Genomic DNA, 27676 nt, shown 5'->3' with positions numbered 1-27676 from the left:
ATTGAAGTTGGCTCAACTTCTCGGGTCAGTTCAGCGATTCAAAGTTTCATATCCCAGTGTTTCGCAAACGGTATTTTCAAAGTCACCCTTGCTTGGACTTAAAAAGATGAAAGGTGAAGTGCTCTGTTTTCAGTCTGTGGCTAAAAATATTTCCTTACCTCAAAGCGTTTCTGGAGCCCGGCTTGTTTTGTTAAATAATTCCCAATCAGTTTCCAATCTCGAAGCATATCCAGATTCCATTAGAACAATCCTTTCCTCATTTGTTGCCTTGTTTAACAATGTCTCGCTTCCGTTTAGACGCAAGCCGAACATTTGTTACATATGAACTTACTTTATGCAACAAAACTGTAGAATACACGTGCTCTCTCTGAATGAGTCCGAGCTTTTTTTTTATCCGCAACATCCTGGGTATGAAACATCAATAATTTCAGTCGTGACGTAGAAAAGCTCCCGCATCGTACTACTGAAAAACTGGACATGCTAGCTTGCTGAAGTCAAAAAGCCATCACGGCAATAAAAGGCAGTTCGCGGCTCGGAAGAAAAAGAAAACCTTTCGCACCAGCAATGGGTATGTGATGTCAGTACAACAGTAAGACAGCAAGGGTCAACAAGGGGCACTGCTGTCATCTCTTTGCTAAACTGGTGGAGAAGTGAAATATTGGAAAGCTAAGAGGAACATGTACGGAGCCTGTGTAGAGGCAAAAATATCTATCTGGTGGACTGGGTTTAACGTCTTACATACATGGTTATAACCAAATTCTGGGTCTTGTCGAAATCACCTTTTTCTTACACAATGCTTATGTTTTATACATTCACTTTGCCCGAACTGGTCTTATTGTCTAATATGCACTAATTGGTTTCTAAACTCGTGGCTGGAAATAAAAATCTAGCCTCTGTTACAGCTGCCCTCCTCATGAGAAACATCGATTTTTTTTTTCTCTCAGGGAGGGTGGCTGTGACACAGGCTATTAAAAATCCTCCGCAGACTCCCTAACAAAGTCTGACTAAGAGAAAACCAACAAGTACTGGGTACAGTGCAATGAAGTTTGCTATTTTCATTCCCAGGTCAGTCAGTGGTGTACCATTCAATATGGCATCTTTGGATGGCAGACCAACTGAAGCTTTATTTATCAATTCTTTGGTAAGGATCTGTCTTTTCGACAAAGACCAGCTCAACAAAAAGTAAAAGGTTGAGTAGGCCGCTGCATCATGCTTAGACTGCAGACGGCCTTCTTTAATTGGACTTCTTTTACAGTGTATTTGCAGGTATAAGTGATTAAGTACTTGGTTCAACAGCCCAGGGGGTGGGGGGACCCCGGGCTAATGAAAAGGTTGGGGATGGTCCTCACTTAGGGGTACATGTATATATCAAGGATTCTGGTCTCCCTTAGGGTGTTCATGACAACACACCACTATGTGTAGCAGTCAAAAGTATCTTTTAGGATGCATTTGAAGGAATGATAATAATGACAATAATAATAATAATAATAATAATAATAATAATAATAATGATAATAATAATAATAATTAATAATAGTAATAATAATATAATAATAAAGCGCTCTTATCTCTATTTTTAGGCTTGATTTTCGCGGGTTTCTTGAGTCCGTCTGCTAGCACAGGCTCCTTTCCTGGACAGCAGCTGGTAATTGAGCCTATTTCGTGTTAAGTGTTAATCCCCTGTTTGGGATATTCTTCTCCATGTTGCTCCAGTACGCCTTTGCAGACTGCACCGAAGGCGTCTACATCCGCACCAGAGCGGACGGAAAGCTGTACAACGTTGCCCGCCTTCGCGCCAAAACCAAGGTCAGAGAGGTCCTCATCCGTGAGCTCCTGTTCGCGGACGATGCAGCACTGACGTCCCACAATGAGGCTGGACTCCAAGATCATGTCAGCCGACCATCCCATGCCTGCAAAGAGTTTGGCTTGACTATCAGCATCAAAAAGACCAACATCCTGGCCCAGGACACAGACTCCACCCCTGTCATCACCATCGACAGCACAACCCTTGAATTTGTGGACTCTTTCTCCTACCCGGGCTCCACAATGACCAGCTCCCTCTCCCTTGATACAGAAATCAGCACCAGGATTGCCAAGGCCGCTGCAGTTATGGCCAAGCTCAGCAAGCGCGTCTGGGAGAACAGCCAGTAGACGGTAAATACCAAGCTCCGTGTCTACCAAGCCTGTGTCCTAAGCACTCTTCTGTACAGCAGCGAGTGCTGGACATCCCACGCCAGGCAAGAGAAGCGGCTCAACAGCTTCCATCTCCGCTGTCTCCGACGCCTCCTGCACATCAAGTGGCAGGACAGAGTAACCAATGCTGAGGTTCTTGAGCGAGCTGGCATTCCAAGCGTGTTCATGCTGCTCATGCAAAGGCGTCTCCGCTGGCTTCGGCATGTGCGTCGCATGGACGATGGCCACATCCCAAAAGACATGCTCTATGGAGAGCTTCGCGAGGGATCCCGCCCTGTTGGCCATCCAAAGTTCCGCTTCAAGGATGTTTGCAAGCGAGACATGAAGAAAGCAGAGATTGATCCAAACACATGGGAAGAAGTAGCTGACATCAGAGTGGCCTGGCGACATGCAGTATCTTCAGGAGTCGGGAAGGCTGAGAATACCAGAAATAACCAGCAGGTCTTGAAGAGAACCAGAAGGAAGACCAGGGCAGCCTCAATTGCAGCACCATCCTCCTTCGTCTGCGTTATTTGCAACAGAGACTGCCACTCCAGAGTGGGACTCTATAGCCACTCGAGACGATGCTCCGCATCGACATAGCGCTACACCATCGTCTCCCGAGACGAACGGCTGCCGACGACGACGACGACGGTATCTTTTAGGGGTCAAATAGAGCTTAAGCCACACCCAGATTGCATGATCACTTTTAGTGGTTTAATTCAAATTTGCAGACAAGCATCCACTATCCTTTAAAATGGCGCCGGAGTCTCCCCGGATTCAACAGTCTCATATGAAGTGTGTAAATTCAGCCAATGAATGGCATTACCTGTGTATTATGTAAAAATGAAACCATTGAAGTTTATGAATTAACCTATTATACATGTGCTCCCTTGAGCTTGTTACACAAAGCTATCCATGAATTATTTTAAAAATACAAGTGTTGTTTAGTGCTGTTGATTCAGAGGTACCTGGAGTTCTTCACAATAATTATTAGAAAAATGTACATTTATATCATATAAGAAGAGTCAATTCTTTCAGGTGTTAAATTGACTGAAACTGATCAATAACACAAGCTAACTGAGTCACATTGTAACGTAACACTAATCTTTCTTATTAACTCAGACTTATGCCCTTGTGCATTCATTGTCATGTTCTCTGGATAAAGAAGGATTTTCCTTGCTCATTAAGTTCCATCTCATACAATGCTTGCTCTGTATACAGCAACTTATGAAGCTGAGCTCTTCTAACCTAAAACACAACAATTAAATTAAACATTATGAGATGCACCTGTATGGGTAGCAAGTCTTTAACCATAGAGAACAATGGACAACATAGAGTGTGTATTCAAACTAAAGGGGTGTCCAGATACTGTTTCCAAGCCTAAAGAGGCTCATCACAGACCTGACTTTTTTGACCTGAGATAGCTACACATACTGTAGATGTAGTTTGCCAACTGCATGGAGATGTCCTTGCACTTTGTTTTATTGGTACAATACCCATTTCTCATAATTATGCAACTTGACACAAAGGGAGGCCTTACCTAGATAATTGCATGTCAGTAACATGCAAGTTAAATATGTTGCCTAGACCATAGGTGTCAAAATTTATAAGGACTTATTAAGTCCTCGCCCCATAGTGTGATGAATGTACACGTACATGTATGTATGTGAACATCTACATTCTACTTTATAATAGTACAGTACTAGTAAATTTAGCCAGTGCACCTGACTCAGATGATTATCTTTGATAGATCTTATGCTCAAATCTGTGTTTTTAGTGGTTTTGGATTCCAAAAATTTAATGAACAAGTCAGAATTAATCATTCTGCATCCTTATAAAACTACAGTGTAACATTATTGACAGCCTGGCATATTTGATCATGACCAGCATTTTGCTCAATTAGCGTTGTGATATAACATGCAGTGTTTTCCTGCCCCCCAATCAGAGCAATGGATATAGTAAAGAAAAATCATAGATATACAGTGTATCCGCTGGCATTCTATACGAGGTAGCTAGGATTGAAATGTGTGGTTCCAAAATATATCCATACTCCCCCCACAGAAGGGATTGGAATTTCCTGAAGGGTGGGGGGTTCTATGAGACCAAAAAATTTAAAGAGATGTACAAAGCTTGACTGGAATTTCCAGAGGGGTGCACGGGGAGGTATTAGAAAAAATCCCTTCTGTGGGGGAGGTATGGATATTTTCTGGAACTACACAATACCTTCCAGCCATCATTACAGTTTACTCTGGTTTTCATTATTTGCCCAAAAAGAACTACAGTAATAATTAAGAGTTCTGTTTAGACAATAATGAAAACCAGAGTAAACTGTAACGATGGCTGGAAGGTATTTCAAGTTTTCCAAAAGTCACTTACATGTAGGGTTTTATTCCACGCACCCCTTCAATTGTTTCATTAATATTTAATATTAATTTTAATTTCAGAGAACATGTCCCTCTGTGAATGCTAAAACATTACTACAGCACAGTGTTACTGCTAAATTGTAAGTGACTCCATATGTTTACATATGGAGGTATGATCTTGAATTTCATTAAATATTTACAATTTACTTACAGCTGTCAGTTCTTTATTAGCTAGAGATAGCTCTTCTTTGGAGTCAGCAGCCCATTGCTTTAGTATGCGTCTTTCACTATTCTGCGATATCAGATTTTCAATACAGATTAACTGTGGACCATATTGAAATGTATGTATACATGTTACATTATCAAGACTTTCAATTATATGAACTTTTATAATCCATCAAATATTTTTGCTTGCATGCAAATGGTCTAAACAAATTGTTATGTGACTGAATATTCCCCAGCTAAAACTGGGGATTGTATCCAAGGATATTCCCCAATTTTCAAACCTGCGTGCATTGTGAAATATATTTGAAGGACAAATAGGGAGTTTTCAAAATAAATAAAAAATAAATCACAGTTTTCCTCAAGCCACGGTCGCAGAAAACTGTTCCCTTCTTGGAATAGATAATGTCAGCAGACATATATCTGGGAGCATATTTTTGCACCAAATGGAGGCTATTGTTTATGTATATATATAAAGAAAAACCTGTCCTGTAAAAAAAAAATAATACGGTATGTTAATGCCTGCATGATTGTAAAGGTTAATACAATGTAACTACAGTTATTGTGCATGTACATTGTACTGAGATAACATTATTGCACATAAATCCCAAATTGTTCACATTAATTTTTTATGTCTTAGCTGTAGTCTTCATTCCTGTTCTATCATTTTTAATTCAATCACTTAATATGAATATCATATAAAATTATCATTACTGAAATAGTTTCTTCAACTAGGGAAAACATTCTAAGTTCTATATACCTCTTCCTGCTTTTCCATCCAGTCAGCAATTTGGTTGACCCTGATTTCACTGCAGAAGGAGCATACATGTACATGATTTAGTAAAAAAAAACATCTACAGCTGTAGCCTCTAACTGTTTGCTAACTGGGTCAAGTGCAGTACAGTACAAGACATCATGCAAGAATTAATGATAAAACACCTGTATGCAGGGTTCTTGGTAGTTTTTGGGTCAGGTGGTTAAAGAAATACAATACATAACAGGTGGCAAAACATAATCATTTCTTTATCTCTTACAGCGAGAGTCCTCTTACTTTAAGAGGGGTGACGGGGATGAAGAAGAGAGACCCTGAGGACAAGGTTGTTCCACTGCTACTACACACTAAACAACCTTAGGTTTAGGCCAGAACAGAAAGTCTGGCAGCTACTGCCGCCATCTACTTAAAAACCCATATATGAAACAGTTTTGATTGATGGCATACCTGTGATAATATTTTGCAAAACCTACACACTGAAGCTTTCCTCTACATGTACATGTAAGTTACTAAAAATTTCCAATGTTATTCACTTTCAAGGAAAAATAATTTTAGACTACGTGTACCTTGTAATGGTATATTTTTACTTTATTTTTTTAAATAAAATTAATGAGGACTCAATCAAATTATGATCTAGTGCAATAAGCTAGTCTAAAAGTTTGTTTAATAATTTATGGGGTTATGGGAAAGCAGTACTAACACATAACATACATGTATGTGAGTGTGATAAAGCATTTTCATGAAAAACAGTTACTGCATTAAGATCTGTAACTCAACTGTTTCAATCAGGTTGTCCTGTATTTTCATAGTTTAAGGTTCACTATTTACTTGTTCAATATTTTTAGTGTTGTGTTCAGATAAGAAAGCACTGGCCGCATACACTGCACATGTACATGTAGTTTGTCCTGTCATCAGTCTATTCCGACTGATACATGGTCATGTATATCATAGTCTTGAATGGCACTTTAGTAATCGGGGCACTAAGGGGCAGTTACGAAAAATTAGAACAGTCAGCTTACTGAAGGAGGGTGTCAAATTGAATTATCAAAGTAGACCATGGAAAACTGTTGTTGATTTGCTTTCAAAGTAGAAAGATAATTTAATTTATTCATGTACATGTGTATCAAATGAATGTCTTTCAGAATTTCAAAGAACCGGCTCAGAGCAATTCAAATTTAAAATATTCTAAAGGAACCATACAGTAAATATTTCCCTTTGGGAAAATTCTTCCCAGTTGTTTCTTCCATTTATTTCTCTACCTAAATATAAACAAACTACAGTCCAAAGTCCTGCATTAAGACAGGTGTGTATAGGCATTTTCATTTCAACAAAGAAGGCATTGGGGAAGCTAATGCCATCTGGGTTTGTTTTACAACAGCTTTTGTGTGGAGGGTTCACAGGGGCTTATTTTTTAAAAAGGGCTACAGTCACCCCCGGAGTCACTAGCTTTTCCTTGAAAATTACATCATTAACCCAAACTACACTAAATGTAGTTCCATTCTACCCAAAAAGGCATTTGCAACATGACAGCATTCCTTTCTTTGTACTACCATCACGTTTTGTGACATTTTTGCCCAGGCATGCACATAAATCAAAATAATTTTCGAGTTTTTGGACGAGACAGTGACCTACGTCTTTAGGCTTTTGGGTTTTTTACTTTTTTTGACTTTCCTTTTTCTTCTTTTCTAATCTTTTTCCTGCAGTGATTGACCTTCTACTAGGCTTGCTCCCAGTTCAAAAATTTCTGAGAAAGCATCGGTGAGATGGGCAATTTTTACCATGGAGTAGCTTAAAGTGTAGTTGCAGGAAATTTTGCTCCCAGTTTTTCACTCAAATTTCTGATCATTTGTGTACATATTTCAGGCTCCATTGAGCCGATCACTCTAATATGGATATCATTGGAAAGATCTTTTCCTCCTGCCAAACTTGAGTATAGATGATGTCCATTTTGGTCAAAGGTAATCAATGACATCAGAAGTGGAACAAAGGCCAACACTCATCACGGCCGGTTATGGCCGGCTGGCACATGAGTCAATGCTTTAAAGAGACAGGGCTTACCTCTTGACCTTTGCTTCCTGCTCTGAGTTGGACTCATCATTCTGCCAGAGAGAAATAAAACTATACAGGGTTATGAACATTTATTTCAGAAAGGGATCTTGCCTACTCATTTTTGCATGGTGGTCATTGAATAGTGCGCTGTTTTACATTGTACAGTCAACACTTCATAACATGATCAGATTAACTGCACTAGGTTGTACACCATCAACTCTCATGACCTAGTGCCCTGCTGAAAACTTCTTCAACTTTAATAGGAGATAAGTGCAGTTAAGATACAGCGCACATGCAAAGGTAGAAGATCTCTACTTGGTAAAAGCATGGAACAATTTATTATTGTTGTCATAATAGAGGCAGTGGTGGTGAATGGTCCTTGAAGTCATGTAATGATGTATTCCTCTTTCAAAATACGAGAATATATTTTCTCCCAACCAATATAATGAAGCAATGCCGTCTCAAAATTGCATTTAGTTTCCAAATAATTTATAATTATTATTTAGATAATATTTTTCTAGGAGAATCTCTCAAGAGAAACATATTATTAATTTTTGAGATTGGCCATGAAATTAATTGAATCGAAATACGTATTATGATATATGTTAACAGTTATAGTAAGTAGATAGTCGAGTGTCAAAGCTGAAGAGTTTCCCTTTTGAACGGGACAAGAAACTCGGTTCTGTCCTTGTGTACCGGTTCACAAGAACCGATACAAAAGACCCAGCAATGTTCAACAGCTAAACAAAGGTTTGTAAAGAAAGGAGTACAATGGTTATTCCCTCTGTGTACCGATACACCAGGACACAACCAGAAACTTGATCATGGGTGTTTTAGGCCCGGTTCATACGTCGCATTTCTGTCGTGTCAAATTCAATTCAACGAATTTAATTCGACAGAAATGCGACGTCTGAATCAGCTGCTGCATTTCTGCCGCACGTTCGACTGGTCTTGTCGCATTATCCGACAAAAATTCGACACCGGTTCAGACGTCGAATTTCTGCCGTGTCGAATCTAATGCATACATTATCTTAATGCATTGAGCATGCGTAAATGTGTTCCCGCCAAAGAAAAAGAAGAAACTTGGCCATTCTCAACCCAATGCAACCTGAACATTAATTGCAACACATACTGCTGCGTTATCAGCCTTCTCCTTCTCGTTCCATAGGCGAACAATTTTTAGCAAAATTAAAGTCCTTCGGCGCTCAGTATTTTCGTCCGCCATATTGAATACTCTACGTTTAAAACATTTTCCGCTGGCCGACATACCCGACAGTATAAATTCTGAATTAAGTGCGACGCAAGTGCGACGTATGAATCGACAGTCGCATTTCTGCCGCACTTAATTGAATTGAATTCGACACGGCAGAAATGCGACGTATGAACTGGGCCTTAACAAGCTAGTAGTCGCAAAAGAGCTTTGGAAAGACACTTCCAACTTTAACCTGATCATGCGTTAGTTAAGTTCAGATACATGTCTACAAGTTCTAGATGTACATGTATTTGAGTTTGTCTGTAGTACATGAGCATTCATGTGAAAGGCTTTAACAAATTTCCTAACGCTACAAGTACATGTTAGACTTGACCTTTAAATACATGTAAGCTTAAATTGTATAGACCTTTTCTAAAGAGGCTTCCGACAAATTAAATAATTGGAGATAGATAATAGAAAGAAAATTGAATCTTTTCCTTGCAGTTTACGAAAGGACAATGGATATAATCTGTATACGATCAGGCAAGGGCACAAAAGACAAAAACTGAATAAAGATCGATCGGGTTTTTTTAAGTTTAACTTCCACACACCTTGATCCTCTCTTCTTGCCTTTTCAGAGCTTTTCTTAGATTTTTCGCTCCAGGTCGCTCGACTTCGTATCTGTAATTCGTTGCCATAGACATGATGAAAAGTTAAAAGGGCAAAATCTCCAGGGAAGATAGAACTGAAAACTACAAATCCTAAAATCCTTCCACACTTTGTTTTGATCACAATGGCGACTACAATTAGCTAACAACAAAGCTTACGAGTTGTCCTGGCAACCATGCATTTAGACCCAGTCTTTCTCGATATTGAAAGTGAGAGCGAGGCCGACCTCTTGGGCGAGAAATGTAGAGGCAGTGTGTAGAGGCAAAATGAATTTTCTTACCTTGAAATCCCCACAATTGACAAAAGACTACAGTTGTTCCGCGTAAAAATAAATACGAATGGTATCATTCTGATACATGCATGTTTTATCTGCTTGACCGTTTATCTGGTGCAACTTGATCAAACAAATCAGAGCGTGGATTGAAATTTGGCTCAAGCGACCTTCGACTCAACCGACAAGATTTTTCTTCACCTTTTGATTTATTGCTAATTCAATGAAAACTTTTCGGCAAACGCTATACGTAGTGATTAGTTCTATGATGACTGTTTTTCAAAGAAAAGCACTGCTTCGGCGTAAATTTCCTTTTTTCATCATTTGTCTACATATTGTCTCAGGACTCTCAGCTTGTGGTTTAACTTTCCAAGTTTTGCGATCCAGTTTCTCCAAAAATATAAACTTAACAGCTATACTACTTAGCACTGAGTCGCAACCGGTTACTGATCCATGGTAGTATGTCAAATCCCTTTTCCTGATGTATAAAACAATGGCTATTTCACAGAAAACTATTTCGCAGAATATACCGGCAAATGGTTAAGAAAGAATCCACCAGAAGTTCGAGTAACAAGTGGTATTGCAAACTTCTTTGCGACTGTTTTAAATATCTTCTCAAAAGAAATCATTTCTAACAACACCAAATGTCGAAAACAAATTCTTAAGTTCATATGAAACACTGCAAAGTACTGGTAAAATGAAAATGATGATGAAATCTTTCTTGTGACTGCACAATTTCTCTGAACTTTGAAATTTAATTTCTCGAGTTCCCATAGCCCATTGCAAAAACGTGAGAGGACTGTGAAAGAGTATGGTTGTTTTCCTTTTGTTTGAAAAACTAAGATTCAAATGAAAGATCAACTAAATTTGAGAGTCTTAAGCAAGAATAGAAGTATTTAGAGAAGAAAATGGAAAAATGATAGCTCTTCAAATATCACCTAAAATAGAGAGTTTGTATGGATTGGTAGACAGGCCGGGCCACAAAATTTTAAGGGTTTGTATGGAATTTTGCAGCTTTTGCAAGGCTCCCATTTGGACAATCTTCCGCTGAAAACTCACAAATTTGACTGGGGAGCTTTTCATTTAGTAAACTTTTTATTTATGTTGAAATGTTTAGATTTCTAATCAATTTAAGAAACTCGCCCCAGTCCTCTCACGTTTTTGCAATGGGCTATGGGCAATTGTTTCTGGTGTTATTTCAGGCAACTGTTTATATTTTTAGCTTTTAGAAAATACAAAAAGGACGGTAATATACCTAAAGTTATTCTAGATCTGGTGCGAGATTTTAGTTTATTAAAAACTGAAATTGCCTGATTTTCTATCAGATTTCGTCTTAAACATTTTTAAGAGAGGATGAAGGGTCAGACAGATAATCCCCCATTTTGGCCATATTCCCAAGGTAATCCCATTCAAATCATTTTTAAACTTGCTACCCAGTTATTATTTTCCAGTTAGACGGTTGGCTACCTGTGACAACTGAGGTGGAAATTTTTACTTGTACTTAGTTAGAATAGAACACTATGGTTTTAATCTACCGTGGGGATTATCTCATGCTCAAAAAGTATTTCCACTTGCAAAATGAAAAATTATAATGAACACTTCACGTATCTTTTATTTCTTTCGATTTATTCATTTAATCCAGATCAGGTTACACCATTTTTGTTTCATCTTCAGGACAGGCTCTCATTTCGCATATCTCTCCGTTGGCGTAACCCGGATCCTCATGGATTCTCTCGTACAAGCGACTATCATACTTCCTGCAGGGCAGAGGAACTAGGTTCCAGTCGATCATGCCCCGCCCTTTCTTGCACAGCCACTCGTTAGCACAGGAGAAGTAATTCTGGCAAAAGAAATACTTCCCATCTGCGTTTGGTGATGGGTGACCACCCTTGACGATGTAGTGCTTGCTTTTATCGATATTTTCTTCCTGCATTTTTGCATTGTAACCCCACAGAAGCCAAACTGATGGATTGGTGTTTTCGTTTATGTACTTGATAGCCTCGTGAGTGAAATTACTCCACAGATCGATATGCGATCCGATCTCGTCTTGAATCAAAGTCAAAGCTGTATTAAGCAAAACAACGCCTTGCTCAGCCCAGCTTATCAAGACTCCCACAGTGGGATCAACACAATACCCCCCGTTTCGGGCCTCGAGGATCACTCTCTGGACACTTGGGACTTTGGTGGGATGGACGGAGGGATCTAGACTAAAAGCGAGCCCTGTGGCTAACCCGGGTTGAGGAGCGGGATCTTGGCCTATTACAATGGCCCTCACTTCTTCAGGGGGAACCATGTGAAATGCTCTGAAAACCCATCCTATTTTTGGATTTATTCCCAGACCCTGGTCTTGAGAGTCGTATTGGAGTCTATCGGAGATTTCTTGCACCATTTCCTTGACGTCTTCTCGATCAAAGAATCCTTCCCATCCCACAGGCTTACAGGCTTCATCGTAGACAATCTCCATAAGAGTGTGCGTCTCATAGGTAGCGGTCTCCAGTAACTCCATGCACGTGTCATAATGAGACTGCTCGTCATTATTATGTGTTCTACCTGTTTTGTTTGAAGGAATTATCAAATTCAAACGTTTTAAGTATCTGTTATTAAGATGCAATAATAGTTATTCTATTAAATTGTTATTAACAAAGTACCGATAGATTTCTGGGCAGTGACATGAGGGCACTCGAAAATGGAAGAGAACGCAACAAAATGACAGCTAGAGAATCCTTAAATTTCCAGTTATTCAGTTTGCCATATTTTTTTGTTGTTGTCACACTCTCGGTAAATCTGTCACACATTTCACACTTTTCCCACAAGAGACCAAGTCATATACCACTACAATTAATTTGTCATACATTGGTCATATGGCAAGATTATATTCAACAGTAATTGAAACAATCAGGGAAGAAAAACCATTACCGTTTTTTATGTTTATTATTTTTTTGTTTGTTTTTTTGTTTTGTTTCGTTTTTGTTTTTGTTTGCCATATACAGAAACTATACACTTTTACACTCTCGGTAAATATTTTACACATTTCACACTTTCCCACAGGGGCCCAACTCATATACCACTTGATACCACTTCAATTTATCATACATGTGTCAAATGGCAAGATTATATTCAACAATGAGGTAAAACAATCAGTAAAGAAAACCATTACCACTTACCATCACATATGGTCAAAATGAAAACTGCTAGAACCAGAATTACAATCTTCATTTCTGCGAAGATTACGTCAGACTTGTACGCAAAGAAAACGTTAGGGCTGAAACAAGTTAAAAGAACACGTTTTTTAGCCACTGACAACTGAAGTAAATAATATCCTGTGAGTTGAATTCAGAGCGTCTCTCAGAATACGACAAATACGACATGTTACGATGAGAACATTTTCCATAAAGGTGTCGGTAAAATGCGATATTTGTTGGAACTCGGTGCCCTGGGCATGTCGCCAGGTTTCAAGATGTTGGAAGGAATTTGAAGTAGAGAGGACATAAATGTATAAATTTAAAGGAGCTGAACATGCACGGAGCACAGCTTTCCCAGAAAAGTTTAGTTTAAAATCTTTTCACGAGGTTTCATGAAATGCATCAATGCAGCATTGTTGATGAAAATCTGATTTATGACAAAACCGACAACAGATTATGATAGATGTGTAACCCGGCAGCAAAACGTGACAACCGCCATATATGTCATATATTGAAAAATGTACTTGAGGTAACATTTTTTCTTTGTAAGTTAGTTTCCAGTCGTTTGACGTTTCCAGACGAGTGAAACAAGTTCCTGGGGTTTAATTTATCTAAACCGTACCTTTTTATGTGATATTAAAAGAGAACTAGCCACAGGTAGAAAATGGCGTTGATCTTCATCGAGGGGGGTGAATAGGGGTATGCAAATCCGCCTATCCGTGCCTTTTTTTCACCAAATACGTCGATCCGCCAATATTTTTGTTCAAATCCGAAACCACAACCACATCCGGAAACAGAAGTGTAAAAGTTCAAAGGTAAACTGGTAAATGTGAATGCCATTGTTAATTTCGCACAAATAGTAAAGAAGGCAACATGCTTGATGACTATAACGCAGTACAATTCCAATAACAGTCTCACACCTGAGTTTAAACGAGCTTTGTTCGAAAAAAGAAATAATTTGGATGAGCTCATTAACATACCGACCAAGGCTGAAGAAAGATTTATGATCCAAATTTTGTTTAGGACCCAAGATCCGAACATCAAGACAGACACAATCCGGAATCCGCCCCAAAATTCACAGCCGATCCACGATCCACTGTGTTTTCAAAAACCGCGAATCCGCTTGATTTAGCGCAAAAATCCACAATCCGTGCGCTTTTTAAGGCCAAATCCGTCGATCCGAAAACCTATTCACCCACCTCTTCATTGAAACGAGGTACAACAAATGGTTAAATTTCATCAAAGGCGACTCTGTCGTTTTACCAAGGAAATAAATTGTATTTCGAGGAACCTATTTACTGCTGTTACTGACAATAAATCCTCTCACCCGAATTCTTTAATCCTATTTTTTCATAAATACTTATTAAAATGTAATAGCATTTCACTCTATATACAGTGTACACCGGCTTTCGTTTAGAATACTGAATTATGTACCATTGAAAAAAGGCTTTGCAGATGAAGCATAAAATGTTTAACATTGTTCTTTTACAAGCTATCAAATTTAGATAAAGGACGTAAGGTAAAAACGGCCTCCTAAAATGCTTTCGTTTCAATTATGCTTTGTAAAATGTTGATGAGACCCCTCAAATCGTTATTAGTCAATTATGACTTGCGAAAGACACGTCAGCCTGAAGCATGAATGAATTTTCATCTACATCGACAAAGGCTATTTTCTAGTTACTTGTCAGTCAGAAAAGCAATAACTCGATCTAAAAGAAATATTTATTTGCTTTTGAACTTGCGTGGCAACCAGATCAACATAAAATGCAGTTAAAGTTGATCTGATGATCTTAGGTGAACGCTTGCTTAAATTATTTTTTTATGATTTTTATATATATATATATTTTTTATTTTTTTGCTTGTTTAATTTATGCTTTTGATTCTGACGGCCAGTCTTTGGAAACTTACAAGTTGTCCTTGACAACCGACCTTTCTTATACGAAAAGTTCTACGTATTTCTAATCCCGACGAACAAAATAGCTGCCTTTTTTTACTACCAAAGCGCTGCCTATTACATCTAACACCTTGTCCTCTGGAATCTCGATACTCTGTTTAATTTGGTTAATCAAAGTTCTTCGTGAAGGAATTTTCTGAGTCGCAGCTAAGATTAGGCAGCTCCTTTGGTACCCTCTCTACCGATCCCTCTGACACGCGACGTCGGGAGAGAGGGTCTCTGGGAGTTAAAATAATATAGCAGTAGTAGAAGGGAAATTCGGTATTTCTAATACCTTACGTGAGGACAGTATACGGAGCTTTTATAGCTCATTTCACGTGGCAACGAAAAGGAGCTATCTATATATAAATGATAAGTCGCCCTCAAAATCTTTGCTTTTTAGAAGTATAGAATGATATGCGTCAAAGAAAAGTACGTGCTCAGCTTAAAGAAAAATGAGAAATGCAATCGTTGAGCACCAGTCCGAAATTATCATAGCCATCAAGTAGAAATATCGATTTTATTTTAGACCAGTCGGTATGTCAACTTTTTAACACGTTATTCTTTCAGTATTACTTTTGTAAGAACGAGCAATTGATAACATTTGATCAAATCGTGTAAAACCAACTCTCGATCACTCTTGTCAGGAACAGTCCCGGATTTAAAGTCCATTGGTGTTCAGTAGTTATAAAAGCTATAAACCCGTCGTTTGCCAGTGTAGCCATAACAAATTTTAAAACTAGCTGCAAATTCCTTCTTCGGCCTACTGTAGGTTGGTCCTTACCTCGTTAACTGAGATAGCTCGGGACGACCAAATCGATTACCAAAAGATGAAAAACCTAAGTGCCGGTCAGAGAAGTGAATTCTTACCTTTTGCCGCAATAACCTTGTGGTTAGACTGGAACGAGACACTGGAACAACAAAGAACTGCCGACCCTCCCTTATGACCATTCTCATTTAAAGCCGGAGAGACACGTGGGTTTTAAGCAATTACGTGAATATGCTACCTAAGCTTTTCAGCCAATGGTAAATCACCACGTGCTTCTCTTGCCTGACTACTCAAGATCTGGGCACGAAATTGCCAATTTACTTCGGGGAGGGCTAGACCTTGTGTGTCAGCCAGCTGCAAGCAAACATTAATCTTAAGCGAAGTTATTATATTTTACATTTTACTTCTAACAGTTTTTGTTGGGGTGAAGTACAAGGTAAAAAACAATTTGTTTGAAACAATTTCCTTTTTCAACTAAATATCTTGAGGAATACCCTATTTATAACTTTCTTCATGTGAGAAGACGCAATTAAAATGAGTGCTGCGTTAGTGACGCTTTGATAACGAGGTATCAAAAAACATGGTCTAAAAGGATATGCGATTTACAAACATTTCTCTTTGAAACTTTATATCGATATAGAACAGAATTAGTGATCAAGGTTAATGTTGTCAGAGCTAATCCAAAAATATCTAGATTGTTAATTTATGCATTTGAAGAAGACGCCTTTTTCAGAAGCTCCATAAGCATAGCTTTGTAGTTATAGACGTTGTCTAGAACAACCAGGGTTTTCTCGTTCAATGCACTTCTTAATCAAGATACAATTTTCAAAACTGTACTGTTTTTACTATGGACATGGACTAAACCTCTGTTCACTGAATCTCCTCGTACATTTCGAATTTTCTCTTAGTTGATTACTAGACGACTTAAGTTATGAATTGAAAGAACTTAACTGAATAAAACAGTAAAAGTGAGTATGGTTAAATTTTTGCACCTTTGTGTCATATGTACTTCTAGTGGGTTCAATTTTTAATGGGACATAAGCTACATATAAGCTGCTGTTTAAAAAACAAACAAACAAACAAACAAAGAAACCGGCTTAAACTGAAAAATGAAAATTTGGATCGTAGGCAAGATGTGCAGCAATTTACATTCTCAAACTCATTAATTATTCAACAAGTTTAAACAAAGGAAATCATGACTGTGACGGTGTTTAATTTGGATATCTGATCTTAAGGACGTTCGCGCGAAAATTTTCCAGTCGATAGATTTTTTTTTTTAATTTTTACTGCAGTCAGATAATGAATTACTTGTGTCAGAAATGCAAAAAAAAAAAAAAAAAAAAAAAATGGGGGTCACCGACTTCGTTACAGAGATAAGGTATGTCGAAAACTACCCCGATTTCGAAAAATTGGCGCACGTGATGGTCTACGGAGGTTTATAGTCAAAAATATCGAAGGTGAGTCAACGGAGGCAAACGATCTTAGTCATATTTTGTAGAAGTAGGTCTGTTGCGTAAATAATTCCAAATTTTACCAATTTTTTCACAAAACTTAACCCTTTAAGAGGCATTTGAAACCGTCGCACTGATAAACGGAGAGCTAAAAAGAACGGAAATCGATGGTGCATTTTGCAAAAAATTCCAATTTCTAGGCAATAGATTTTCTTCATTTTTTCGCTAAACGTTGAAAATCGGTGGAGAAAATGATCCATCAAAAGAAAAATAGAGGTCACCGAGCGTCCAAGACCGTTTAATCCAGGCAAAGCTATAGCAATGGCCATCTGCCCTATCATTGTTCATTTTATTACTACGTACTACCAGCAGGTTCAATTTTTAGTGGGACGTAAACTACATATAAGCTGCTGTTTCAAAAACAAGAAATCGGCTTAAACTGAGAAATGAAAATTTGCATCGTGGGGAACATGTTCAGCAATTAACATTCTTAAACTCATTAATTATTCCCAAGTTTAAACAAAAGAAATCATGACCGTGACAGTGTTTGGATATCTGATCTTACGATTCTATTTCTCCGTTTTCTCGTTAGTTTTAGTTTCGATTGAGAAGATATATCAAACACTCGAAAGATAGCTCAAAATCTGTCGTACAGATTTTTATTTTACTTTGCATGAATGTTAAATTAGAGCAAATTTCTTATTCCTGAAATTTTGAGGTGGTGTCATACGGGTAGAGTTTGAGAAAAACGTGATTTAACCTAGTAGTGCCCAGTCTCTCCTTAGGTACTCGGTCGTTCATTTTGGCCATTTGTTGACGTTTAATCGTTCAAGTTTCACAAAGAATGGTAAAAGACTAAAGTAAACAGTAAACAGAGAAGAGGAAAACATCTTGGAACATTTTTCAAAAGAGTTAGAAGTTGGGCTGTTATAATCCATCAAAACTGTAGTAAGCCACCTTAATTCAAAATACTTTGATGGGGACTGAATGCAGGATAGGAAGTTGTGGCTAGAATCAGCCATCAGGTAAAGATTGCACTGAGTAGCACAAACTTCATACGCTTGGCGAGGTGATTCAACGATAACTTTCAAAGGTTTTGCAAGTGGATTCAGAGTTAGTTCCAGAAACACTGCTTCTGAAATTTATTCAGAATTTATTAAGCTATGGGTTCCGCATATCTCTGTATTTTGCTAAACGAAAACTTTTGCTTGAACGCTTAATAGAAACCAAATTCATTCATCATGTTATGCAGGCTTTGAGCTAAATGAATCTTAAAACTACTGATAAGCTAATAGTAACTCGAAGGAAATCTTTTCCCACTTTTGTAACAAGTCTAACAGTTCCAAAATGATCATTCTAGTCCAGCAGTTAACAGAACTGCGTCCTCCATAGACCATCAAAAGCACTAAAAGCGCTTCAAACTTCCCCCTAAACTCAAGCGTAAACGGAATCGGAGTAAAATGTTTGCCATGGAAAAAAGAACAAGCATTGATTATATCACGATTTACTTCTGATCCTGTTTTTGCTTACACACTTCCGTGTGCTGTATATGTTGAATGAAAAGATATTCATGAAACTGGTTATTATGTTCTCGCGACTATTTTAAGTTCTCTAATTTCCCCGTAGTGCTGCCATATAAAATAAACGATAGGGCTTTGACCAATCAGAGCGCGCGTAGCATCTCAGTTATTTTCTAATCTCCAAAAAATAACTCTTGAATTTGTTTTGTTTAATCATTTTATTTGTTTCCATTATTATTTGAACCTATTACCAATCAAACGTTACCATGATCTTAGATACATGTAACTAGATGCATTTAACTTTAACATAATTATGTGCCCATATTCTTTCAAGCAGTACTTCGATAATTGGTGCATACGAGAGACCTGATTTTAAAATGCAGGACAGGGTTGCATTTCACATTTCGACCTAACGTAAAAGCCTGGTTCTGATTTTCTCCAGCCATATATTTGGCTTGCGTGCTTCTCGCACGGGATAGGAGCCAAGTTCCAGTATATGGTGCCCCGCCCTTGCTTTTTCAGCCACTCGTTAGCACAAGAGAAGTAATTCTGACAGAAGAACTTCTCGGCAGGCGCCCTGGGTGATGGGTGGCCCCCCTCCACAATATAGTGTTTGCTTTGATCGATTTTGCTTTGCAGGTCTTTTGCTTTGCTACCCCAGAGAATCCAAACTGATGGATTGGTTTTCTCGTTAATGAACTTCATCATTTCTCAGCTGAAGTCTTTCCACAGTTTTAAGTGCGAGGCAATCTCCCCTTGAATCAATGTCAAAGCTGTATTCAACAAGAGAACGCCTTGCTTAGCCCATTTTATCAAAACCCCGTGGGTAGTATTAACACAGTAACCTTCATTTCGAGCCTCAAGGACCACCCTCAAGACGCTCTGGACAAGTCGGGGATGTACCGAGGGATCTAGACTAAAAGAGAGCCCTGTTGCTAGCCCGGGTTGAGGAGCTGGATCTTGACCCATGATTATGGCCTTCACTTTGTCAGGAGGGACCATATTAAATGCTCTGAAAATCCATCCTATTTTTGGATTTAGTCCAAACCCTTGGATTTGAGAGTCATTCATGAGGCGATCGGATATATCTTGCATCATTTCCTTGACGTCTTCTCGGTTGAAGAATTCTTTCCATCCTACAGGCATACAACTTAAGTCGTATATGATCTCCATGAGAGTGTTTGTTTCATAGGTGGCGGTCTCCAGTAAAGCGTTGCACAATTCGACATGCACTTTTTCCCAATTGAACGACCTTTTTTGGGCTCGGCCTGTGAGATATCAAAAGAAAGGAAGAAATGAACGTGATTTTGTTATTGTCCCAGATGTCTCAAATAAGTAATTCTCAAATAAACTGGTTAGTGCTCAACATCGCTAATCATAAAAATGCGTTAAAAATAAATTATGAAGCGGTTTGCAAAAGTGAAAAATCGATGAAAGAGCAGAAATAATATTTAGAGCGGAATCGTTATCGATCGCAGAATTTAAGAGTTCAAGATTCCCGAGAGTGACTTGAGCAGTTTTAAGTAAAATACCTAAAATCTACTATTTAGACCATACTACGATCATTTCACTTCAAAAGTCGATTCCATCCTAAAAGAAACATGGAAGCTGCACAAAGCAAAAATTCTACTTCTTGCAACTGGACGAAAACACGTGCAGGCCCATGAGATGACAATAGGTACAAAAATGGCAGAAGCAGCTGAGCTGTACTTCTAACCCGGGGAGAGGTATACTCCCAGAAAAATTGGGTAGGGGTGTGCCGCGAGCTTCTTGAAATCCTTACCCTATTTAAGACCAAATTAAATGTGCGATTTTTCCTCCCCTATTTCAGATCTCACCCTTATAAGAATGCAAGAATACGCTATTTCAGATCTGCCTTAAAATTGGATCCCTAGTCCATACCAATGTTTATATGCTTTAATAAAGTAGGCTGCAAAACTGTCCTATATACGCTGTTGATGGTCTTTCAAATTATAATTATGAAGAAGAGGCTTCTTCTAAAAAATACCCAATTCAAGTGTACGAGCCATACCCTACTTCAGACTAAAAGAACTCGAAAACCATACCCTTTGGCGCCGCACATACATATATATCCCATCTAAGAGAGTACCCCCGAAACTTCTAAGTGGTGTTGCTTGTTCTATTATGTGCAAGTGAACAATTAAATTGGGAAGCTTTCATATTTTGAAGTTGGGCGCTATAGATTTTGGCATTGATTTCGTTTGACATAGATGACTTACCATCACAGAGAGCCAAAGGCAAGCTGATAGAATAAAAGCCACGATCTTCATAGTTGATCAAGATGGTTTCAAGACGATGGATTTAAGTGAAGAAATAACATTATTTCTTAAATTTTATGTTTTTAACCATCGAGTGAAAGATATACTACGCTTACAACACACTAATGTAACAAAACGCTTTATGGGCTGGCAGCGTAGCACATATTAAAATAAAATTATTCGACTGTAAAAGTCTAGAGATACGCAACCCGAGCAAGAAACTTTTTAACTAGTCTTGGTAATAGACCCTTTTCATAAATGGCTGCCAATTATAAATTCTTTTGTAAATATTAAAATTAGCCTGACTAATCTCGTTCTTGAGTTGATAATTCAAAAGAATTTTTACTCCCAAACGAGTTTAGTGAGGCCAATTTAAATACATACAAAATAATTTTAAACTGGCAGCCATTTATGAAAAGGGTCTACATGTATATTTTAAAGACTTGGGCCTTGTTAAATGTTTTTAAGGAGAGCCAAAACAAGACTTTCTTGTATTTTACGTCGATCTGATAATCAGCGTACCGAACTGTTCTTTTCTATTGTTTTTTCTATTGTGGCGCGCGGGGGAGGGGGGGGGGGGGTCGGGGTGAGGGGAGGCTGGTGGGTCTGATAAAAGGTGCCTGTAATATATAATGACCCTCCCTCTACATTATTTGTTTTTTCACCTGCCCCAACCACCCCCTACTTAAAATAGTGAATTAAAATCAAAACTTATACGGCTAAACATAATGTTAAGTTACGGTTCTAAGTGATAATTAGTAGCCTTATAGTACTTGAAGTGCAATGATTAAAGTAATCTGTTAAATGTGAGGTTATATTGCTGCTGTTGAAAATAACACCTGTTGCCTTGGATCCAAATGACCGGGAACTTAACATTTTCAACGAAAACGACAACAGCTTTTAATCTGTAAAACATGTTTTTGTTTTCGATGTAGCTCATATATCATTAATTACAACAAAGTTTGAAAAACTGTTTGAATTTCTAAAAACCTTCAGATGTTTATGCTTGGAGAGGACTCAACTGAAATCGCCAAAGGACTAAAAATTGCGTTAGAAAGGACTTAAAACGCTTCCCCCTGTCTTCCTTAATATGAAAGGGTCGCACAAGATTTTTGCTCCCTTGTCACTTAAAGACGATGCCATAACCGTAATGACTGATGCCAACTTGACAGTAAATATCGGTGAGAATTTGCATATTTTAAACTCCTTTGTACTAATTAGAAAGGCTCTACTTATTTCACATGACGTCAAGGCAGCCATATTGGTGTTCCAAAACAATGAAAAAGCCGTCATGTTGGTGTACCAAACCAATCCTTTGGTGGTTGAACTCTTTTCTAATGTAAGCACTTGCTTTAGTTCGGGAGTGGAAACTCATTGTACCTGAAGATTTTTTTTTTCCTACATCACGTTTCGTTAAGACTAAAGGCCTGTCCAAGCGGTAAATGTTTGGCGACCAAACATCATCAAACATTGTTTGGTGACCAAACATGGTGGTGTTGAAGTGAGTGGCAAAGCGGTTAAAACACGCTTGATCAAACACAGATCAGACTATGGCATGGGCCGCACTTGGGAAAAGTTTTCATCTTTGCCGGCTAAAAAACCACAAAAATTTGAAACCGCAACCGGAAAGGAAAACTTTTAGACAGAAACGGAGGGTCGCACTAGTGGGAGATAATTGTCAGTACCAAATTTCAAATTTATTTGCTTGGCGATGTCATCCCAAGCTTTGCGGGCTTGACTGCTGTTGATGCGATCGAAATTCTCGGCCCACAGTTTGATTAGCATTTTTTCTTCGTTATCTGACCACCTTTTATAAGATCGTTTTCCAGTATCAACGGGTTCATGATTAGGAGACGATTGGGAAGACGAAGACGACGACGCTTGTGAAGCTCTTGCTTGCATGGACCTGGCCTGTAGTGTGTTTTCCTGCGCAATGCTCGTATGTGAAGTGCTCGGTTACGTTCCCCTTCCAGTCATATCATGGTAGACGGGAACATACTGCGGGTATTCCATGCTATCGCCGTAAAAACCATGAAAACCTTGAAATTGTGCGGGATTATAATAATAACCTTGTCCGTTCATGATGAAAGACCGCGAACTAGAACTGAACTTCCCGCGCGTATCGTTTTTCATGTTACGCTGACAACCGTTGACAGTTAGCGCTGTGATTCCCGTTGTTTGGCTCGACTTTTCGCAAATCTGCCTGCCCCGCCCAAGCACTACGGCGTCTTTGATGTTTTGCCGATTCGCAAAGTTTTTGCTAAAGCGAAAAACCTGCGGTCGCACTAGGCAAAGGCGCGCGATGACAGATTTCCACCGCAAAGTAAACAAATTCTGGCAAAGATTTCCCAAGTGCGACGCGTACCTATGGATACAAGCCGCTAAGCAAGCGTGGTACGCATGCGCGCGCCAAACATGTTTGATAGGGCTGTCCAAACGAACAAAACATCGCCCATCAAACACGAGAACAAAAGAAATGTTTTAAGTTGTTTGATCGAATGTTTGATGCCCTTCAAATTTTATCAAACACGGTCAAACAGCACCAAACAAGGTGGCCAAACGGTAAAATGTTTGGTCACCAAACAATGTTTGATGGTGTTTGGTCACCAAACATTTCCCGTTTGGACAGGCCTTAAGATTAGTATATCCACACATTTTGCGCCAAAATGTTCGAGTCGAACATTTAATGAATTATTAGTCCTTGATATACACTATTATTCCCTACAGTTATTTTCCAAAATTTCATTTTTTGGCGAGAGGATTTCTACTTTCAGGAATAATTAATCACAACCATTTAATTTTATCTCTTCTTTTGGTTGTTATTACTTTTGGAACGTAATCGCGCAAAATGGTGAAAATGTGAAAAAGGAAAAGGGAAAACTGGCTAAAAACTGTAGTTTATTATAATCCTCTTGAAAAAGACACTTGATAGTAAAGTTGAATAACTACATATGTAACAAGAGCAAGGCTTTTGTGTGACTAACACTATAAGTGACCTTCCATAATTATAAGTTGACGCGTATGCTTGCAAATAGCTGGGAGAAAAAATTGGTTGTCTTGGACTCCAAAATCACATCTTTGTACTGATTGCTTTGAAAAGGTTGTACCAGACTTTTGACTGTTCATAAACTTTATCTCAATATGCTGTACACAAAAGTATAAATGATTTTGCCATTCAAAGCTTTTTTTTTTCGCTTTCTTGTACAATACGAAAAATACTAAAATTGCATCCACCAATATTCTTCATAAAAATTATAACAAAATTGTCGTTCAGTCTTTTTTACTATATTGTGTCTACCTGTACTGCAAATTCATGATAACATTTGATTAAATTTTGCCTTTGTGACTATATGTGTGCATATATGTATTCTGTATTTTCTTCTTCGCCAAGAGGCAAGTCCCTTGTTTGTGGAAGACCGTTTTTGTTTCTTGTACATCGATGTAGTTTTGCGGTAGTTCTTTCTATTGGCGAAAACTTCAAGGTTAGATCCGAATATGATACTGCTATTGCCTAGCACGAACAATTCAATAGGGTTTGTACAACCATACATTAGAAAATTAATCAACAACGTAACGCACATGAAGTAGTCCTGAGCGGATTGTTTGAAGTTATGTCAAAAAAATTATCATGGTTATTGTTTATAAAGTTATTTTCTTTTTTTGTGTTTTTTTCCCTCTTAAAGCTCAAACCGTTACTTATACATATCTAACTAACAGAAAAACGAAATAGATGATGGCTTTTCATATGCACTTTAATTTAAGGACTGTTTGAGGAACCTTAAAGTCTAATGAGTAACTGTCATATAGACATGGGTGGTCTTAATTTCCAAATGCGCACATTTACAAGTTGAATACGCTTCACCATCAAATAAAAGTTATAGAATAGGTGGTTTCTGTTGAAAAACATTTACCTCGTACTCAGAGCAACATGCTATTAGGAAAGTTACTGTAAATGGCTATATTGACCAATACTGAATAGTTTAGAAGTTTTACCATGAACCGTGCTCCATGCATCGCATATCGAGACTAGTGAGATCTGACTTACCTTGGGTGTCTTTGATTACTTGTATCAATGTCTACCGCAACAAAAGTTGTCCTATTACAAGAGATCAAAACCTGCAGAAAATAGATATATAAGCAGTCAGGTTTTAATCGCACTTTGTTTTCTTAGTGAAGCCTTTGAGCCGAATGGCTCATAGCTGCCGGAGCTTATCCCGGTTTCTGTAGCATGAAGCGGCTAGGAGTATTTCTACTCCCCCTGGACGGGATGCTAGTCCATCGCAGGTCACTCCCCAGCAATTTTTTAGGTTTCCCCAACAACTCGCCGGTGCCCATTTATACTCCTGGGTGGAGAGAGACACTGTGAGAGGTAAGTGTCTTGCCCAAGAACACAACACAATGTCCCTGGCCAGCGCTCGAACCCGGACCGCTAGATCCGGGGACGAGGGCACTAACCATGAGGCCACCGCGCCTCCCATTGTTTTTTTAGTACAAGAATATACGAGTTAGTGTCAAAGTTCTCCTATCTTACTTACTCTGGCAGAAATACAGTCCGAACCGAGTCAACTCAACAATGGGTGTGCCATGGGTTGGACCTGATGTGGCATTTCAATCGGCTGTCGATGACACTTCGTCTTTGGTGATTGGTTGCATTGAAATGGCGTGATATTTCAAGAGCCCAGGGATATCGGAAAAAGCCCTTCAAAACCCTTAACAACGGCGACTGTTTTTAACAAGAACTCAATAGAAGTCCTGGTCCAATATTTAAACTCTGCTATAAAAGTTCTCTGTTGTAAACTTTTGTTAGGTTTAGGCCTACGACGTCATGGCATTTCATGTGTTTAAATGTTTGGTTGTTTGGCTGTTAAAGAGGGTATACGGCATTGAAACATGCCAGACCAGCACAAAACGGGGTTGTCTGCTGAGTGGAATGGGTACTAGTAACTTAATGGGGATGCCACTGGGGAACCAAGAAAGCCTCTTAGTCGAGTCTCCTGAATAGTGATAAGATCGTTTCAGAAAAGCTATTTGGTTATGGTTTTCCTTTCAGTTGACTAGCATTTGTGACTTTTGACTCCTATGGTGGCAATATTGACTTCCATTGACTGCTTTCATTCAAAGACAGCGAAGAAATAAGTTGTAAGCATTCGATGCGGTGTATCAATAACAGATAAGCAGGGCAACTGTAGTAAATGTGCATCGTCGTACTCCAACAAAAATAGCTGAATGAACTATTTCTGCACAAAAAGACGGTTGCATATCGAGTATTACCCCGACAAAATAGTTAACTGACAAAGCTAGAGATACGGTTTTAGTAGTCTCAGTGGTCGATTAAACGGCGTGTCAATATTTGCGTACCGTATATGCTAAGTTATGCTAAGTACGCTTTCTTAAATAAAAAAAATTTGACGGAAATTATTCAAACAAATGATACAATTGCTGTCAGAGGCCCAAAATATTCTTTTTCATATTTATTTTGCGATATTTATAATACAAATGGCTCACCGAAAATGATAATTTGTCTCCCGGTAAGATAAACATTGTCTCGGACACCACGTGTTCGGTCTCTTGGTGGTACAGGGATATATGAGTGAAAGCCTAGCCCAGCTTTTATATTCCTTACGTAGACATGTTTACATGTACTAGTAAAAACAGAATAACGTTTCCTGCTGGAGATAAATATTTATACCTTCTTAATTCAAAGACAACCTCTTTTATGTTTGGTTCTAGGAAGTATATCTGTGATTTTAGCATGTGAATTTTAACAAATGTAAGCACGGCAATCGTGGTAAATAATACGCTTTGTGAGCTCCAATCCAGAATGGCTAAATGAAATGTTTCTGGCCAAAAATTAAAGAGACGATCGAATACAGAGGACAAGGTTTTGGCTAAAATTTCGCGCTTGAAATATAGATAAGACAAGTCTCGAAGCCTCGAACAAATTAAAAGTAAACGGATTTAAAAAGGACTTGGGAACTATAGAATTACCCTAATGAACGCGACATTATGTCATCGAAAGCAAGAAAACTTTTCGTCTGATGTAGCTATTTGTCTTACACTAATTGAAGAACAGTATTTTTCATCCGAAAGGCGAAATCCACGACGTGTAAGTCAAATTTACTGTAATCACAAGCAGAACTCTTGCCTCGTATGAACGCATTGCGGATGAACTTTTTTGTAACATTATACGGTTTGTGTGGCTAACGTGTTCTTTGCGCTTATTATAATTTTTGAAGTTGCGTCTCAGTGAAGGAGATTGTTTATTTATTTATTCATTTTTTGCTGGACGTTATTCGTTTCAAGCGGAATATCTTTATTTTCTTTTGTAAAAATGTTCATAACAGAGGGGGTAGGCTATGTGGTACCTTGCATTGTCAAACAGCAGCGCACAACAATGCGCAGAGATCCAGTGTGGTGTAATGGTGAACCACCTGATCAAAATCCTGTCAGACCCAACAAAGGTCCTCACTATAAAAAATATCACGAATAACATGTGGCGAGCCCAGAGGTCACTCTAGCTTGCAATATACAAAACCTGCTCCTGGATTATAGCCAGTTTCTACTGTATACACTCGAAACATTTTGGGAGAGATTGATACGAATTTAACTCAGTAGCAGGACATTGGACGACACAGTAGACCTGATTATAGTTGTAAATTAATTCACGTAATATATCAAACACGAAAGTCGTTTATATTCTGGAAAATTGTGACAAACAAGAAAGGATACGCCAAGATCCTAATGGCCAATTCCTTCTATGAGACGCTCCTGCAGGAAATCATGGTAGTTTTATTCATCAAAGAAATATCCAGTCCAAGATGATAAATAC

General features: G+C 38.4%; 3 protein-coding genes across 4 annotated transcripts; 1 reads left to right on the top strand and 2 right to left on the bottom strand.

The window, feature by feature from the left end:
• The first annotated feature begins 1701 nt into the window (after window positions 1-1701).
• LOC149108477 (uncharacterized) lies at window positions 1702-2775 on the top strand. The gene is made up of 2 exons (XM_089295282.1): window positions 1702-2147; window positions 2211-2775. Exons 1-2 carry the CDS (start codon window positions 1702-1704, stop codon window positions 2773-2775), a joined length of 1011 nt encoding a protein of 336 aa, XP_089151408.1.
• A 92-nt stretch (window positions 2776-2867) lies between these two features.
• On the bottom strand, window positions 2868-9575 carry LOC110069563 (uncharacterized). The gene is made up of 5 exons (XM_020777090.2): window positions 9385-9575; window positions 7591-7631; window positions 5521-5569; window positions 4750-4830; window positions 2868-3423 (listed from the first exon to the last, which is right to left on the bottom strand). The coding sequence occupies exons 1-5, from the start codon at window positions 9475-9477 to the stop codon at window positions 3322-3324; spliced, it is 366 nt and encodes a 121-aa protein (XP_020632749.2). The 5' UTR covers window positions 9478-9575; the 3' UTR covers window positions 2868-3321.
• Window positions 9576-11322: 1747 nt separating this feature from the next.
• LOC110069624 (uncharacterized) lies at window positions 11323-15813 on the bottom strand. Of its 2 annotated transcripts, none has more exons than XM_089296151.1 (3): window positions 15699-15813; window positions 12878-12975; window positions 11323-12263 (listed from the first exon to the last, which is right to left on the bottom strand). In XM_089296151.1, the coding sequence occupies exons 2-3, from the start codon at window positions 12927-12929 to the stop codon at window positions 11362-11364; spliced, it is 954 nt and encodes a 317-aa protein (XP_089152277.1). In that variant the 5' UTR covers window positions 12930-12975; window positions 15699-15813; the 3' UTR covers window positions 11323-11361. The 2 variants fall into 2 exon arrangements, with proteins under 2 accessions (XP_089152277.1, XP_020632804.1); XM_020777145.2 differs by lacking the exon at window positions 15699-15813 and adding an exon at window positions 15613-15697.
• Between the last annotated feature and the right edge of the window lie 11863 nt (window positions 15814-27676).

This window comes from Orbicella faveolata, unplaced genomic scaffold, assembly GCF_042242905.1.
Source record: "Orbicella faveolata isolate gen_17 unplaced genomic scaffold, um_ofav_v1 contig_26, whole genome shotgun sequence".
NCBI classification, from domain to species: Eukaryota; Metazoa; Cnidaria; class Anthozoa; order Scleractinia; family Merulinidae; genus Orbicella; species Orbicella faveolata.
Note: the sequence above shows the minus strand (reverse complement) of the source record. Positions and strands in the feature narration are given on the sequence as shown.